This window comes from Triturus cristatus, chromosome 3_2, assembly GCF_964204655.1.
Source record: "Triturus cristatus chromosome 3_2, aTriCri1.1, whole genome shotgun sequence".
Classification (NCBI taxonomy): Eukaryota; Metazoa; Chordata; class Amphibia; order Caudata; family Salamandridae; genus Triturus; species Triturus cristatus.
Window position 1 is genome coordinate 932,494,688 of NC_140584.1, and position 15,514 is coordinate 932,510,201.

Consider the following 15,514-nt stretch of genomic DNA (forward strand, 5'->3'; position numbering starts at 1 on the left):
TTGTGAACTGTTGTTTATGACCTCATACACCTCCATCTGGATGGGGGGTATTGTCTTCCAGACTCCATATCCTAAAGTGAATCTTACACACTGCACCATGTCTCCTTCCGAGGCCTGAAGAATATGATCCCATCAGCTCATCCTAATGGAACTCCATTGGCTCCCCTGGCAGACCTGCACCATCTTCAAAACCTACTGCATCATGTACAAAGCCATCACAAAGAGCGTCCCAATATATTTTAGACTAATTCACCATCGCTGGTGTTTGTCAGCACAACTGTAACCATGACACCATCGGACTGCAGACTAAGAAGAAAAAACAAGGCTTTTTTTTCATATTTGAACCCCGGGTCAAGAACAACATACTCGTATCAATCAGGCCTGGCCCAAAGCCGCTCCAATTTAAGAAAGAGTTGGAAACTCACCTTTAAAGGACACTACATCACAGTGCATTAACCGTCCACCACGCAGCTTCCTATCCCATTACTCGTTGACGTTATGCTGGACTTTGACTATGTACAGCACTCTGTATTTTGGCTACGTGTACTGTTGATATACCATACACTTTTGTTTTAATTTGTAACGCCCTCTAGAAGATGGGTCATTCGCAATTTTTAACAAGGTTCCAATAAGGTGATTGCACTGCACTTTTACTCCCATTGTTCTCATCTTTTAACCTCATGGATGCAGAAAAAATGGCTGCGAAACGGAAGTCTGCATGCAGGGGTAGCAATTTATGGCTATCGTGACTTTGCTTCCGGTGTCAACGCACAGCCAGTGCCTTGTTATCTACCTTGTAGAGCTATGAAAAGTACCAGATCAAGGTTGGCACCTTGGATTTTCAAAAGATGAGCAGTCTGCAATGAATTAAAATATCCACAAGTAAGAGCATTATCGAAGGCAAGTAACTTTTTCACCTTGAATAGTAGCTACCTCCCTGCTGAGTATTGAGCGCAAAACTCTTAATTCCTCTGGGTATATAGGAACTTGGTTATATAAGGCGTGTTATTAACTTAGCTTTATGTTTAGCTTTTATGATTCCATACAGAATTTCACCAAATTGAGAATGAGCAGGGTCCTGGGCATTTAGGTATGAGGTGCTGAATCTAGTTTAATGATGCAGTATGATTGGAAGACTTTATTAGCAACCTTGTTCCAGCCTGACCCTGTTCTCCTTTTAAATGCAGCTAGATTCATTTATCCAGACCGAAGACAGTTGTCTTTTTAAGGTGCAGGGTGCTCAAGGAAAATGTACCCTGTCCCTTCCTCTGGAAAATTAAGTTCTAGGATAACTAGCAGTTTCTACTGTTTACCTGTTGGAAGTTTCCTCCAGTTGATTAAACTCATTGATGCTTTTTCTTAAGCGCGTGCACGTTACATTGGTGATTAAAGTTTATGGTTGTGTGTATATTCTCCTTGGTACCTATTTATTTTTTTTTATTTTTTTTTTAGACTGGAGTCGTTTGCTTAGTCGACGGAACCTTCAGTCTCTGAGTAAAAGACTCAAAGATGTTTGTCGGATGTGTGGTATATCTGCTGCTGATTCTCCCAGCATTATCAGCGCTTGTCTAGTGGCTATTGAACCACAGGGATCTTTTGTTATCATGCCAGGTGAGAATAGAAAAATACCTATCTCTGTAATCAGACTTGTCTAATACTGATAGACATGTAATTTTGTTTTTAAAAATGTTTTTTCCTAGATTCTGTATCAACTGGTTCAGTCTTTGGACGAAGCACTTCTTTGAACATGCAGACTTCACAGCTGAATACCCCGCAAGACACATCATGCACTCACATACTTGTGTTCCCTACGTCCGCTTCTGTGCAGGTCGCAGCTACCTACACTACTGAAACCCTAGAGGAGGCCTTCAACACAAACAATGGTTAGTGAAAAGAGAGTGATGTTTTCTCACAAAACATGCAAGTGAGTATTAAAAATGACCTTGTAGAGGAGGGGTTTTTAGTTGGCTTTGGAAGAAATGGCCATGTAGATTTATATAAGCACTAAGTAGTATGGTAAGTTGTTTAGTATTAGTTACTCCACAAGGTTTGATTCTCCTACTCAGAAAGTTGAAGAAGGAAGTTAAATTAGTTTGTTGGCTACTTTTTCCAGAATTCACTTTAATTAAATTTCAGAAACTGTAACATTTGTATAGACATGAGCCCTATCTGCTCAAAGTTTCTTTAATGTATTCTGCTTGGGTTTTGTGGACCCTGCTGGCATATGTTCAGCTCGAGCTTGAGTTACTTAATGATATCCAAATAAAGACTGCTATTTAAGACAAGGTCCGCAGTCAGCAAAGAGCACCTCTCCACAGAGTTTTATAATTCAGGTTTCCATCAGTGATTATTAGTGTACAAACATTGACAGGCTTAGACCCATAGATCCAATGAAAGGCTTTGGCATGCTTCTGTTCCTTGACAAAGATCATAGACTAAATATTGTCTGAACAAAACATTTCCATCAGAGTCCACAAACCCCAATAGTAAACAAGGTAACAAATTCGGAATTTGAATAGACAAACGCTCCCATTTATAAATGCATAGGTTTCAAAATGTAAAGCAGTTTACCATTAAGTTAAATTGTGGAATGACTACAGTAACTAAAGGTTGCTAACAACTTCGTGCATTTTGGTTTTCTAAACCAAGCATTTTTTTACAGAGCTTCAATTTCTACTATAAAAGCAGACCTCCTTAATTTATAGGAACATATATTATGTGGAAAACTTTGACGTTTTTTTTTCCACTGACTTAGTCAGTGGTGACTTCTTCTGAAATTGCTTATTGACTGAGATGGCAATAGAGCAGCAGGATGAACGTACATATTTGAACATTGAAGTTCTAGGCTCCTTTTGAGCTTAGAATGCCTTATTTTTCATTGCATTTCTCTGTACTAGACCTCCAGTGGTAAACTGTTTCATTGTAGAAAGGTGAATATGTGAGACTGAATTTCATTTTCCAGTATTGAATCTTTAATAGATTCACATGCTTGAACCTTCCCCCATTGTCAAGGTGGGACTCCCACGGTAATTGATAGGTAGTGTAAAGTTAGGTTTGGACAAGTAACTTTGGTAACCAACTTAGATCGTTTTACTAGAAATCAAACCCAAGACAATCAGAGAACACCTTAATCATTCTTCCCCTCAAGGGCCACTATACACCGATTTCTTACCGCACATCGTATGAATGCGTCTCTGAGCTCTGCTCACTTTTTTGAGTGTGACAATTGATTTTCTACATTGTTTTTCCCTTGACTAAATATTAACTGCCAACTAACTCGAAGATAGCGTTTTTTTTTTTTGTTAAATCCTGACACAAGACATGTCTGGATGAGAGGACACAGAAGCCAGGCTGATTCTGTAGCTGCAGAAAAAGAAGGCAATAGAAACTCCAGTTTGTCGCTGGAGAGGGAATGTCATCTCCTCTCAAGAAGACTAACGAGCGGTAAGAGACTCTTCAGGGGGAACCTTCTAAAAAGATTGACTAGCATATTTTCTCTTGCGAAGGAAGTTGACCAGTTTGAATATAAAATTAGTTTTTTGGCATGTCTCCTTGCATCCCACAAATACAAAACTGTTGTATGCACATAAGACCATTGCAAGAACAGATAGACAAACAGTGGATTCAAACGGAAGGCTCTTTGACAATGTCATCAAAATCATTCCAGAAATAGGTTGGTTGTGACCGGGTGGATGCAAACAAAAATTATATCCGTAGGCATGAAGTTAATTTACTCACAAACACAGTATGTAACAAGCACAGAATCATCCATGGAAGGATGCACATTTGCAGGATCTAGAAGTCGGCGTCAAGTGGCCACTCCAGAAAACGAAGATGCATATAAAACTGCTAGAGTTTAGGGCAGTAGCTCTAGGCCTTAAGGCATTTCTCCAGAGAGTAAAGAAGTCTGTGATATTGGCTCGTACCAACAATACGACCACCATGTTCCATCTGAGCAAGCGGTAAAATCTCATCACCTATCTATGGAAGCCCAAAAGATCTGTAATTGGACCACACAGAACCAAATCACCCTAAAGGTGGAACATATTCCAGGTATCAACAGTCAATGAGCAGACAATCTGAGGAGGACATCAAGAGTGCCAGACATCTGTCAAGGATTTCCAGAGACCGGGGAAAACGCAAACCTGGATCTATTTGCAACAGCACTCCACCACAAATGTCATTTTTATGCCAGCAGATAACCTTGTGGAATGCCTTCCAAATAGCATGAACTGGTATATGTGCTTATGTTCTCCCTCCTCTGCCATTGATATCAAAGCTGCTAAAGAAGATGAAGAGACGTGACAAGTTACCCTTCTAGCTCCAGGTTGGCTAAGACAGTTCTGATAAACAAAACCTCTTCTCATGTCAGAACATCATCATATTCAACTCAGACCAGTGCCAAGAATTCTCACAACGAAGTAAACGTTTTCATCAAACACCGGAGTCTGTTTATTGCTGTGGCTCCTGAGTACAATTAATTCAGTCTCTTAAATATTACTTAAGAATACAGACACATTTAGCTAAGGCTAGAACCAAATCTACAAATATAACTTGCAAGGCAAAGTAGACTCCCTTTTGTGTATGGTGGTCTCATAAAAATATTCATCCTTTATTGTGAAATCCCGAACAGATTCTACCATACCTACTTAATCTGGCACGTTCTGTTCATTTACATAACTCAGTTAAGATCTACTCTGCAGCAATTTTAAGATTTCATAGATCATTAAACCAAAAGTCACTGTGTTAAAATACATGGCTCAAGTAATTTTAAGGGAACTTTTTAAAGATCTATACATCTAATTAGAAACCACATAATGCTTGGCAATTGAACACAGTTTTAGCCCAATTAATGAAGTCCTATTGAAGCCATTTATATGGTCAATTTTTAGAGCTTTTTTGAAAACTGGCTTTATTGCTGGCCCTCACCTCTGCCAGGAAGTTCAAAGAGATTAAGACCTTTACTATAAGGAATCCATATTAAAAATCAATGGTGACAGTCATTTTGAGAAAAAAATCCTCAACTTTTCCCTAAAGTTCCATCTAAACTCATCTTAAATAGATAATTTTGACAACCAACGCAGAAAAAACTCTTCATAACTTAGATGTTAAAAGATGCTTAAAATTCTACATTGAGAGAAATGAAACATTTAATGGGTCTCAGCAGCTGTAGCTTTCTGCCACAAAAAACATAGACCTTTGACAAAGTTTGTGAGAATTCCACAAGGAGTGTGGAAAATTCTACTGGCTTTATCTGGGATTTCAGTACTTGACATATGCGGGGCTGCTACACGGGCAGCTACATGAAAGATAAAGCATACGTTCACTGCACACTACTAGATATCACAACAAAGGGTGCAATGCAGCATTGGGTTAATCTGTGCTTCACCATCTATTCCAAAAAGGTGAGTAATCTATAATGTAACTAAAGTTTATGTTCGAGGCATATGAGCTGCAGATTACACACTGTGCATAGATCGCCATCTGGTGTTGGGCCTGGATGTTGCAGTTGTTTTTCTCTTGGAAAGTCTTTGGAAGTCACGAGGTATGTGACTCCTCCTTTGGATCATATTGCGCATGGGCTTCGGCTCCATCCTCAGATTGTTTTTTTTCCGCCACCGGGCTCGGATGTGTTCTTCGCACTCCAGTTCGGAACCGTTCCAGTTTTCCTGTTTGGTGCGCAATCCCCCCCTCCCCCCCCCCCCCCTCCCTTTTGACGGTATTGTCTAATCTAACTCTTCGATTCCGGTCGTCGACGAAGGGCTTCGGGCCTACCTGGGCTCCGGTCCTGGCTGTTGGAAAGGACTCCATTTAAGAAGTGTCCTCTGTGGGTCGAAGTTTCCCCACACCGATCTCCATGAGGTGTGCAACCTCTGCCTCTCCCCAGAACATGAGGCAAGGGACTGTCCAGCTTGTGCCTCCTTCCGGTCGAAGAACACGATCCGGGACCGATGAGCAAGGAGAACAAAGGCCCACTCGTCTACTTCGATCCCCGACGACATCTTCAAAGAAGGCCTCGATGTCCTGGAACACCACCACACCGAAGAAGGCCTCGTCAGCGCCTCCAAAGCTGACGGCTCCGACGTCGAGGAAATTACTCCGGCACAGAGGGGCGTGAGTACAAACGTTGACCCCGACCCTAAACCCCCCTCCACGCCATTGAAAAAGGCTTCAGTCACGCCTTCGGACCTAGGTATGCACCAAAAGACTGCTTCCCATACCCCGCTTCCGGGCCCGGTTAAGAAGCCCATCAAGCCTTCAAGCAGCTCGGGCTCGAGCCAGCCTACCCTCGGTGCCAAAAACGCTCCTTTCCTCGTCCGCACCGAGCTTGACACCGAAGCTCTTGGTGCTGAAGACTGGCCCCGGCTCCTCGGCACCGATAACACCCTCGGATCCGAGCAAGAAGCTGAAAAGCCTAGACTCCCAAACCTCGAAGCCGAAAGCCACCTCGGAACCGAGGAAGTCAAAAGACACTGCTAAACTTCACGGTTCGGAACCAGTGCCGAATCGACGCCAAAAAAAACCACGACTCCGACACCATCGACACCGAAGGATCTGCCCCTTACAGATGAACTGTTTCGACCCGATCCTTACCAAAAAACCCTCGTCAAAGATCCATAGACTGGTCATTTGTTGCTTAGCACCAGAAAAAGACCACTGGACAAGCCTGCACCAGCTCCACCACCAAAAAGAGATTTTGCCACCTCTCCTTTGAGGATTCCTTCACCTCCTCCTCCTCCACCTCCTCCTCTTTTTCCTCCCCTTTCTCCTCCCCCCACCTCATCATTCTCCCACACCATATCCAGATGAGAATGATGATGATGACATTATCTACGACACAGGGGATGGGGCGGACAACCAACCAACAGGGGACCCTACTCCTACAGGCTCCCCAGACCCATGGGACGACTACAACATCTCAGACGTCCCTAATGTTCCGCAGGACGAGCTTTACCCTTCTAGACCCACCCCCCCAGAGGACATCATGGGCTTTAACCAACTACTCCATAGGGCTGCCCGCTACCACGGGGTTGATCTCCAAACAGACCCCGTAGAGGAGGACTTCCTCTTAGATACGTTCGACACTGCAAACAGGTCTACCTCAATCCTGCCGATGCTTAAGGGAGTTATTAAGCATGCCCCAGAAGTTTTTAAAGACCCAGTTAGGGCCAGGGTCATTAACCCACGTATTGAGAAAAAATATAAAGCTGCCCCAACAGACCCATCCTACATTAAAGGCCCCGCACCACTAGACTCCCTGGTAGTCTCCAATGCGAGGAAACGTGCCAATTCCCAGGCATCAGGTGTGGCACCACCGCCAGACGAGTCTAAACTTCTAGACGCCTCAGGCAAACGGACCGCAACCCAGGCGGCCAACATCTGGCGTATCACTAACACCCAAGCCGCTCCTAGCCAGATATGACAGGGCACATTATGATGAGCTGGAGACAATCATGCAACACATCCCTGATAAATATAAAAATAAGGCCAACAAATTGATTCAAGAGGGCAAAAACATTACAAACACTTCCATTCGTTGTGCCCTCGATGCAGCTGACACCGCCTCCAGGGCAATTAATACCAGCACCCTTCTGCGTAGGCATACTTGGCTACGCATCTCCGGTTTCAAACCAGAGGTTCAAAGTTCCATCCTCAACCACCCCTTTGATGAGAAACATCTGTTTGGTCCTAATGTAGATATAGCCCTGGAAAAAATGAAGGACACAGACACTACAAAATCTATGGGAGCCTTCCAGTCGCAAGCTCCCAGGCTCTCCTTTCGCCGTTCCTCCTTTAGAAGCAACACCAGAGGCTGCTACTCCTGACAGCACCTCCACTTTCTACAAAACCCCTACCCAAGCCACATTGACTAGGGGTTATCAAAGAGGCAGTTACAGAGGTAACAATAACAAAGGCAGAGACAAAACTAACACCTCCCACTCTGCCTCCACTGCCACCCAGTGACTTCCCTTCACTTCCCCCAGACTATTCCACTCCAGTCGGGGCAGACTTCACAATTTCCTTCCTGTCTGGGCTACCATCACCTCAGACAGATGGGTACAACAAATAATCCAATCAGGCTACTGTCTAGAGCTAACATCTACCCCCCAACCATTCCACCCAAACAGCGCCCAATGTCACACGAACATTTGTCACTTCTAAAGCAGGAGATAATCTCCCTCCTACAAAAAGATGCAATAAAACTAGGGAGTTTACTCCCTAGGTTTTCTCATAAAGAAAAAGGACGGCTCTCTCGGGTCCATTCTGGATCTCAGACCCCTAAACCAATACATACACTCAGACCATTTTCACATGGTCACACTCCAGCAGGTGCTTCCTCTGCTCTCCCAAAACGACTTCCTAACCACCATAGACTTCAAGGACGCCTATTTCCACATTCCCGTTCACACCGCTCACAGGAAGTTTCTCAGATTCGTAGTGGACGGTCACCACTACCAATTCAAAGTACTCCCCTTCGGAATCACCACAGCCCCAAGAGTGTTTACCAAGTGCCTAGCAGTAGTGGCAGCACACCTGAGAAGACAACACATCCACGTCTTCCCATATCTAGACGACTGGCTTATAAAAGCCAGCTCATACAACCAGTGTGTACAACACACTCACGCCACAATCCAACTACTTCACGACCTGGGCTTCACAGTAAACTACGCCAAGTCCCATCTGCATCCATCCCACGTACAACCATACCTCGGTGCCACCATAGACACCTCAAAAGCGTTAGCCTACCCCATCCCTGCCCGGATAGCAAGCATACAAACTCTTCGCGCCAAATTTTAACCTCAACACTCGCTTCCAGCCCAAGGGTTTATGCAACTTATAGGGATGATGGCCTCTTGCATATTCATAGTACCTCATGCAAGACTCCAGATGCGTCCTCTCCAAGAGTGCCTAGCACGCCAATGGAACCAGGCTCACGGTCAGCTAACAGATCGGTGTTGGTAGGCGGTCGTGCCCATCGCTCTCTGCAGTGGTGGTCCACCAAAAACCATTCCAAAGGGCGACCGTTCCTAGAGCCGGTCCCTCAAATAGTTCTAACAGCGGACGCATCGCTCTCCGGCTGGGGAGCTCTTCTACTACATCACACCATGCAGGGCAGGTGGACACCTCAACAAAAGTTACTCCACATCAACCATCTGGAGTTACTGGCCATATTTCTAGCCCTAAAAGCCTTTCAAACACACGTCTCAGGAAAGGCTGTCTTAGTCCGCACAGACAATATGACAGCAATGTACTACATCCAAAAACAGGGCACACTCTCTGCAGCACTCTCAGCTAGCACAGACTATATGGAGGTGGGCCATACCTCAAAACATTTTTCTCCTAGCACAACATGTCCCAGGAGTCCAAAACACCATTGCAGATCTGTTGAGCCGTCAAACTCAACAAATCCACGAGTGGGAACCTCATCCACAAGTTCTTCAACCATTCTTTTAAACGTGGGGGCAACCACAAATAGACCTCTTCGCCACCCACGAAAATGCCAAATGCCCAAGCTTCGCCGCCAGATATCCACACCCATTGTCCAAAGGCAATGCGATATGGATGAACTGGTCAGGCAAATTTGCGTACGCTTTTCCGCCTCTCCCACTCATTCCATTAGTGGTGCGCAAACTACAGCAACACTCCCTCACTCCCTAACTCTCATCCTAGTTGCTCCAACTAGGGCCAGACAACCGTAGTACACCACATTGCTGGAACTTTCCGTAATTCCGCACCAAAAATTACACCTCTCTCCACGCCTCTTAACCCAGAACCATGGAGTGATCCGGACCCAGCTCAGCTCAACCTTGCGATCTGGCTCCTGAAATCCTAGAATCTGAAAGAAACACGTTAGTTAGATTCCTCACCTTAGAATATCCCCAGGCGTCAGGCTGGATCTGGAAAGATTTTTGTAGCAATACCCCTTGCGCGTCGCTAGGCGTCGTCTGCGACTCTGCGTCCGTCGTTGGCGTTGTGCGCCGGAATGACGTCGTCGGAGTACTTAGACGCCGCCCTCGCGCGCTGACGTCAGTTCTTCTTTTTTCCGCGCCAGTAACCGCCGATCCAGGAAGAGCTTACCCCTAGTCATTTTTTGACTAACTTTTTCGACTCTTTTTGGTCTATCGACTCGACTGGTGCCGGTAGGATGCCTGGTTTCAAAGCCTGTGACGCCTGTCATCGCCTGATGTCGGTGACGGATCACCATCGCCGGTGTCTTTATTGCCTGGGGGCCGACCATGACGCGGAGTCGTGCCTCGATTGTCAAGCCTTGACATCGAAAGCTAGGCGGGAGCGGTCCCGTAAGCTTCTCAAGCTTCGGCACTCGGCTCCGCGCCGCTCTCGGTCCCGGTCCAGGAGGAGGTCCAAGGACCGATTGCGGAGCCGCAGCCAAAGTCATCGCTCGTCGGGGTCTTCGGGTAAGTCGAAGCACTCCAAGAAGTCCAAGAGACGACATCGCTCTTCGGACTCCCCTCGCCGGTCGCGCGACTCGGCCGAGAGTCAGGGTGCCACGTCCGTCCCCCTGACCCTCGCCGGTCACGCGACTCGGACGAGGGTCAGGGTGCTGCGTCCGTCCCCATACCCTCCGGTCCCTGGGACTGACGCGACTCCGGTGGAGGTCAGTGCCTTCCTCTCGGCCATGAGGGGCCTGGCTCCGCCGTCGACGCCTGTAGGCGTGCCTTCGGGCCCCGCAGGTTCGACTGGGCGTCCTCGCGTGCCGGCGGCTCCAGCCCAGTCGACGGCGCCGTTGACGGCTCCGGCCCCGATGCCGCAGGTCCCCGAGGGATCCAGGCCTGGATCTCTGTCGCCGCCGGTCGACCTCATGACGCCTCCTCCGCCGGCACCGACACCGGTTCCACCTCCGACGCCGTCCCCGGACGACATCGTTCCCCAGTTTTGCCCCAGTCCGGGCCCGACTGCAGGCGCCGATTGGTGAACGCTTCATCTACTGCCCGGCTCCGATCGTTCCTCCTGTTTATCGGGAATCGGATGACGAGGGCGACTGGAGGGGTCTGATGACCCTATGGCCGCTCAGGCCCAACTTTCTGAGGACTGGGCAGAGGAATTGGGGGATGCCAGCGGTCTGGATTCCTCCCTGGACGCTGGTTTCATCTCTCCTCCGACTGTGGCCTCGGAGGAGGGTGCAGCCTTTTCAGTGGTGCTGCGCAAGGCGGCCGAAGCCCTAGGGCTCGAGTTGCCTGCTGTGGCCGTGAGGACTAACGTCCTCACAGAGGTCCTTCAACCGACAGCAAGCTCCACTGAGCCTCTGCTGCAGTTTAATGAGGCCCTCATTGACGTTCTGCAGGGCACTTGGTCCAAGCCCTCCACAGTCCCTCCTGTGGACCGGAACGTTGCCCGGCACCACTGCCCTGCTCCGGGCGACCCCAGTTTCCTCTCCCAACACCCCACCCCCGAAAGTCTGGTTATCCAGGCCTCAACCTCCCAATCCTCCTTCCCGTCTGCTCCTCCGGACCGGGAATCCAAGAGGTTGGAACAGTTTGGCAAGAAACTGTTCACGTCCCTGAGTTTGGGACTGCGGTCTTTAAATACTGCTTGCCTTTTGGACCGTTATTCCCACTCTCTGTGGGATACGGTGGAGGACGTGCTGCCCTTGTGCCCGGTGGAGGCCTGGACACGACTCACTCAAGCACTTGCTGACGGTCGAGATGCAGCACGGCATGCCATACAGTGTGGACTTGTAACCACGGACTCGCTGGGTCGGGCGATTTCCACCACGGTGGCGCTTCGGCGTCATGCCTGGCTGAGGTCCACGTCATTCTCGGGGGATGTCCAGAGTTCCCTCATGGACATGCCCTTTGATGGCACTCGCCTTTTTGGTGAGAAGGCGGACAGTGCGCTGGCTCGGTTCAAGGATTCCCGGGCCACGGCCAAGTCCTTGGGTCTTCCACCTTTCGTCCCTTTCGTGGCCAAGGAAGGGGCGCCTCCTCACGTCTGCCCAGCTACCGGCCGCAGAACCAACCTGCACGCGGACGTGGATTCCGCCGAGGCGGTACTGGAGGTCAACGTGCCGGTCAGTCCACATCCACCCCGGCAGCATCCGCCTCAAAGTCCTCCCTAGTCCGAGCTTTCGGGCCTATTCGACGCCAGTGGGCGGCAGAGTTCGCCATCACCTGCTCCACTGGCGCTCCATCACGTCGGACAGGTGGGTGCTGCAAATCGTCCGAAGGGGCTACTCCCTCCCCTTCGAGACAACCCCTCCAGCCATGCCACCGCTGAACCACCGTATGTCGGGGGATCATTTGCAACTTCTACGAGAGGAAGTTTTGGCCCCCTTGGCCAAAGAGGCCATCGAGCGCGTTCCTGGTCCAGAAGTAGGTCGTGGTTGTTATTCCCACTACATTCTGGTTCCCAAGAAGGGCAAAGGGGGCCTACGCCCGGTCTTGGACCTCAGGAGCGTCCACGCCTTCCTCCGGAAGGACCGGTTCAAGATGCTCACTTTAGCTCAGGTTCTGGCTGCCTAGACCCTGGAGACTGGATGGTAGCGTTGGACTTGCAGGACGCTTATTTCCACATCCCCGTCCTGCCGGCCCACCGACGTTACCTGCGGTTCACGGTGGGTCAGGAGCACTTTCAGTTCACCGTGCTCCCCTTTGGCCTCACCAGTGCCCCTCGGGTGTTCATGAAAGTGATGGTGGTGGTCGCAGCTCATCTGCGCAGATCAGGGGTTCCAGTCTTCCCCTATCTCGACGACTGGCTGTTGAAGGCGGGCTCGCCCCAGCAAGTCGTCTCCCACCTCCAGACTACGGCCGACCTCCTGCACTCGCTGGGGTTCTCCATCAATGTGCCGAAGTCGCACCTGAGTCCCTCCCAGCAGCTCCTTTTCATTGGAGCGGTTCTCGATTCGGCGCAGTTCCGGGTCTATCCGCCGGAACAGCGGGTCCGGGACATTCAGGCCCTGATTTCCATCTTCCGGCCTCTGTCCTGGGTTTTGGTCAGGTTGGTGCTGCGGCTTCTGGGGCTGATGGCCTCCTGCATCCTGTTGGTACCTCACGCCAGGTGGCGGATGCGGGCTCTGCAGTGGGACCTGAAGTTGTAGTGGGCCCAGCATCGAGGCAACCTGTCCGACCATGTCCTGATCTCGGAGGGCACTGTGAACCAGCTGCAGTGGTGGCTCACGAATCGCGATTGGGTCAGCGGCAGATCCTTCTCCCTACCCCAACCGGAGCACGTAGTAGTGACGGACGCGTCCCTCCTGGGATGGGGGGGCCATATGGGAGAGGCGGAGATCAGAGGACTCTGGTCTCCGGCGGAGACTCGGCTCCATATCAACCTATTGGAGCTGAGGGCGATCTGACTTGCACTGAAAGCCTTCCTTCTCTCTGTCCGGGGAAGTGTTGTGCAGGTGTTCACGGACAACACCACCGCCATGTGGTATTGCAACAAACAGGGCAGGGTGGGGTCGTGGACCCTTTGTCAGGAGGCTCTGCGCCGCTGGACATGGCTGGAACATCAGGGCATCACCCTGGTGGTTCAACATCTGGCGGGCTCTCTGAACGCCAGAGCAGCCGCCGGTGCGTGATGGATCACGAATGGAGTCTGAACTCGGACGTGGCGCAAGGTCTCTTTCTGCAGTGGGGAGAGCCTTGGTTAGATCTATTCGCCACCGAAGAGAACGCGCAATGTCAGCAGTTCTGCACGTTGGAATTTCCAAGGCGGCACTCGCTCTGAGACGCTTTTCGCCGCGCGTGGAGTTGCGGTCTGTTGTACGCCTTTCCGCCTATACCACTTCTGCCCAGAGTGCTGAAGAAGATCAGGCGCGACCGGGCCCAAGTCATCTTGGTGGCTCCGGATTGGGCACAAAGGTACTGGTATCCCGAGCTACTCAGTATGTCCATCGATCCCCCGATACGACTGCCTCTTCAGGAGGACCTTCTATCACAGCAGCAGGGGACGGTCCTCCACCCGAACCTGTCCAGCCTCCACCTCCATGCGTGGAGATTGAGCGACGGCAGTTGATGCCATTTGACTTGCCTCCTGAAGTCTGTGATGTCAGTTTGGCAGCCAAGCGTCCCTCCACAAAGACTGAATACGCCTGCCGGTGGAACAAATTTGTGGCATGGTGCACAGCAAAGGCTGTGAATCCCCTTTCTGCCCCTCTTTCGGAGGTTCTCCTCTTTCTTCTTTCTTTGGGCCAGCAGGGCTCTGCTCTGGGCACCTTGAAGGGTTATCTTGCTGCTGTCTCTGCTTTCTTAAGGCTTCCTGATCAGCCTTCTCTTTTCAAGTCCCCTGTTGTCTCCCGTTTTCTCAAGGGCATTACTCATATGTTCCCTCCTGTTCCATTCGTAATGCCTCAGTGGGACTTGAACCTTGTTCTTACTTTTCTGATGTGCGCTCCCTTTGAGCCCCTTCACAACTGTCCACTTAGCCACCAGGAAGGCAGTTTTCAGAGTCAGTAGACTATCACCTCCGCTAGGCTGGTGAGTGAGCTCCAGGCTCTGTCAGCTAAGCTCCCTTCCTTTCGGTTCATCCGGATAAGGTTTTCCTCCGGACCCGTCCTTCTTTCCTTCCTAAAGTCGTGACTCTTTCACATCGGGCAATCTGTCACGCTGCCCAACTTCTTTCCGCCTCCGCATCCTTCAAAAGATGAAGAGGCTCCACCGTCTGGACCCAAAACGTGCGCTGTCATTTTATTTGGCCCGCACAAACCATTTCCGGGTGGACGACCAACTTTTTGTTGGATATGTAGGTGCGATGAAGGGTAAAGCTGTGCACAAGCGCACCATCTCGCGATGGGTCGTGTTGTGGATTAAACTCTGCTATTCCTTGGTGAAAAAGGTCCCTCCTGTTGGGCTGCGAGCCCATTCCACCCGGGCCACAGCGGCGACAACTGCCCTGGGACGGGGAGTCCCCTTGCAGGACATCTGTCAGGCGGCGACGTGGGCTTCACTGCACACGTTCGCCAAGCACTATTGCCTGGACAGCCAAGTCCGGAGAGATGGCCACTTTGGCCGTTCTGTTCTCCAGGACTTTCTGGTGTGATCTTGGTTCTCAGTCCCACCACCGGGGTTGGTATTGCTGGGGTATCTATTCGAAGGTGAGGAATCTAACTAACGTGTTTCTTTCAGATGAACAAGTTACTTACCTTCGGTAACGATGTATCTGTAAGAAACATTAGTTAGATTCCTCACCGACCCACCCAGCCTCCCAGTTCTGCGAACCGACATCTAGGGTTAAGGTTCTCCCTTTCAGGGCCCTAGATTTTTTGGCACCAGTGTCGGTCTCTTGCATGGCTCAGCGTCCCTGGCGCGGAAAGCTATGTACAAGAACTGACGTCAGCGCGCGAGGGCGGCGTCTAAGTACTCCGACATCATTCCGACGCCAACGACGGACGCGGAGCCGCAGACGACGCCTAGCGACGCGCAAGGGGTATTGCTACAATAATCTTTCCGGATCCAGCCTGACACCTGGGGATATTCTAAGGTGAGGAATCTAACTAACTAATGTTTCTTACAGATACATCGTTACCGAAGGTAAGTAACTTGTTAATTTGGCT

At 49.7% G+C, this 15,514-nt stretch overlaps 1 protein-coding gene across 1 annotated transcript in view; it reads left to right on the forward strand.

Moving 5' to 3' along the window:
- MED13 (mediator complex subunit 13) overlaps positions 1 to 15,514 on the forward strand; it is a 1,552,815-nt gene that overhangs the window by 1,290,725 nt on the left and 246,576 nt on the right. Inside the window, exons 25-26 of the mRNA XM_085649419.1 lie at positions 1,453 to 1,611; positions 1,701 to 1,883. Of these exons, the coding sequence (XP_085505545.1) occupies positions 1,453 to 1,611; positions 1,701 to 1,883 (342 nt within the window). The remainder of the gene's footprint in view (positions 1 to 1,452; positions 1,612 to 1,700; positions 1,884 to 15,514) is intronic.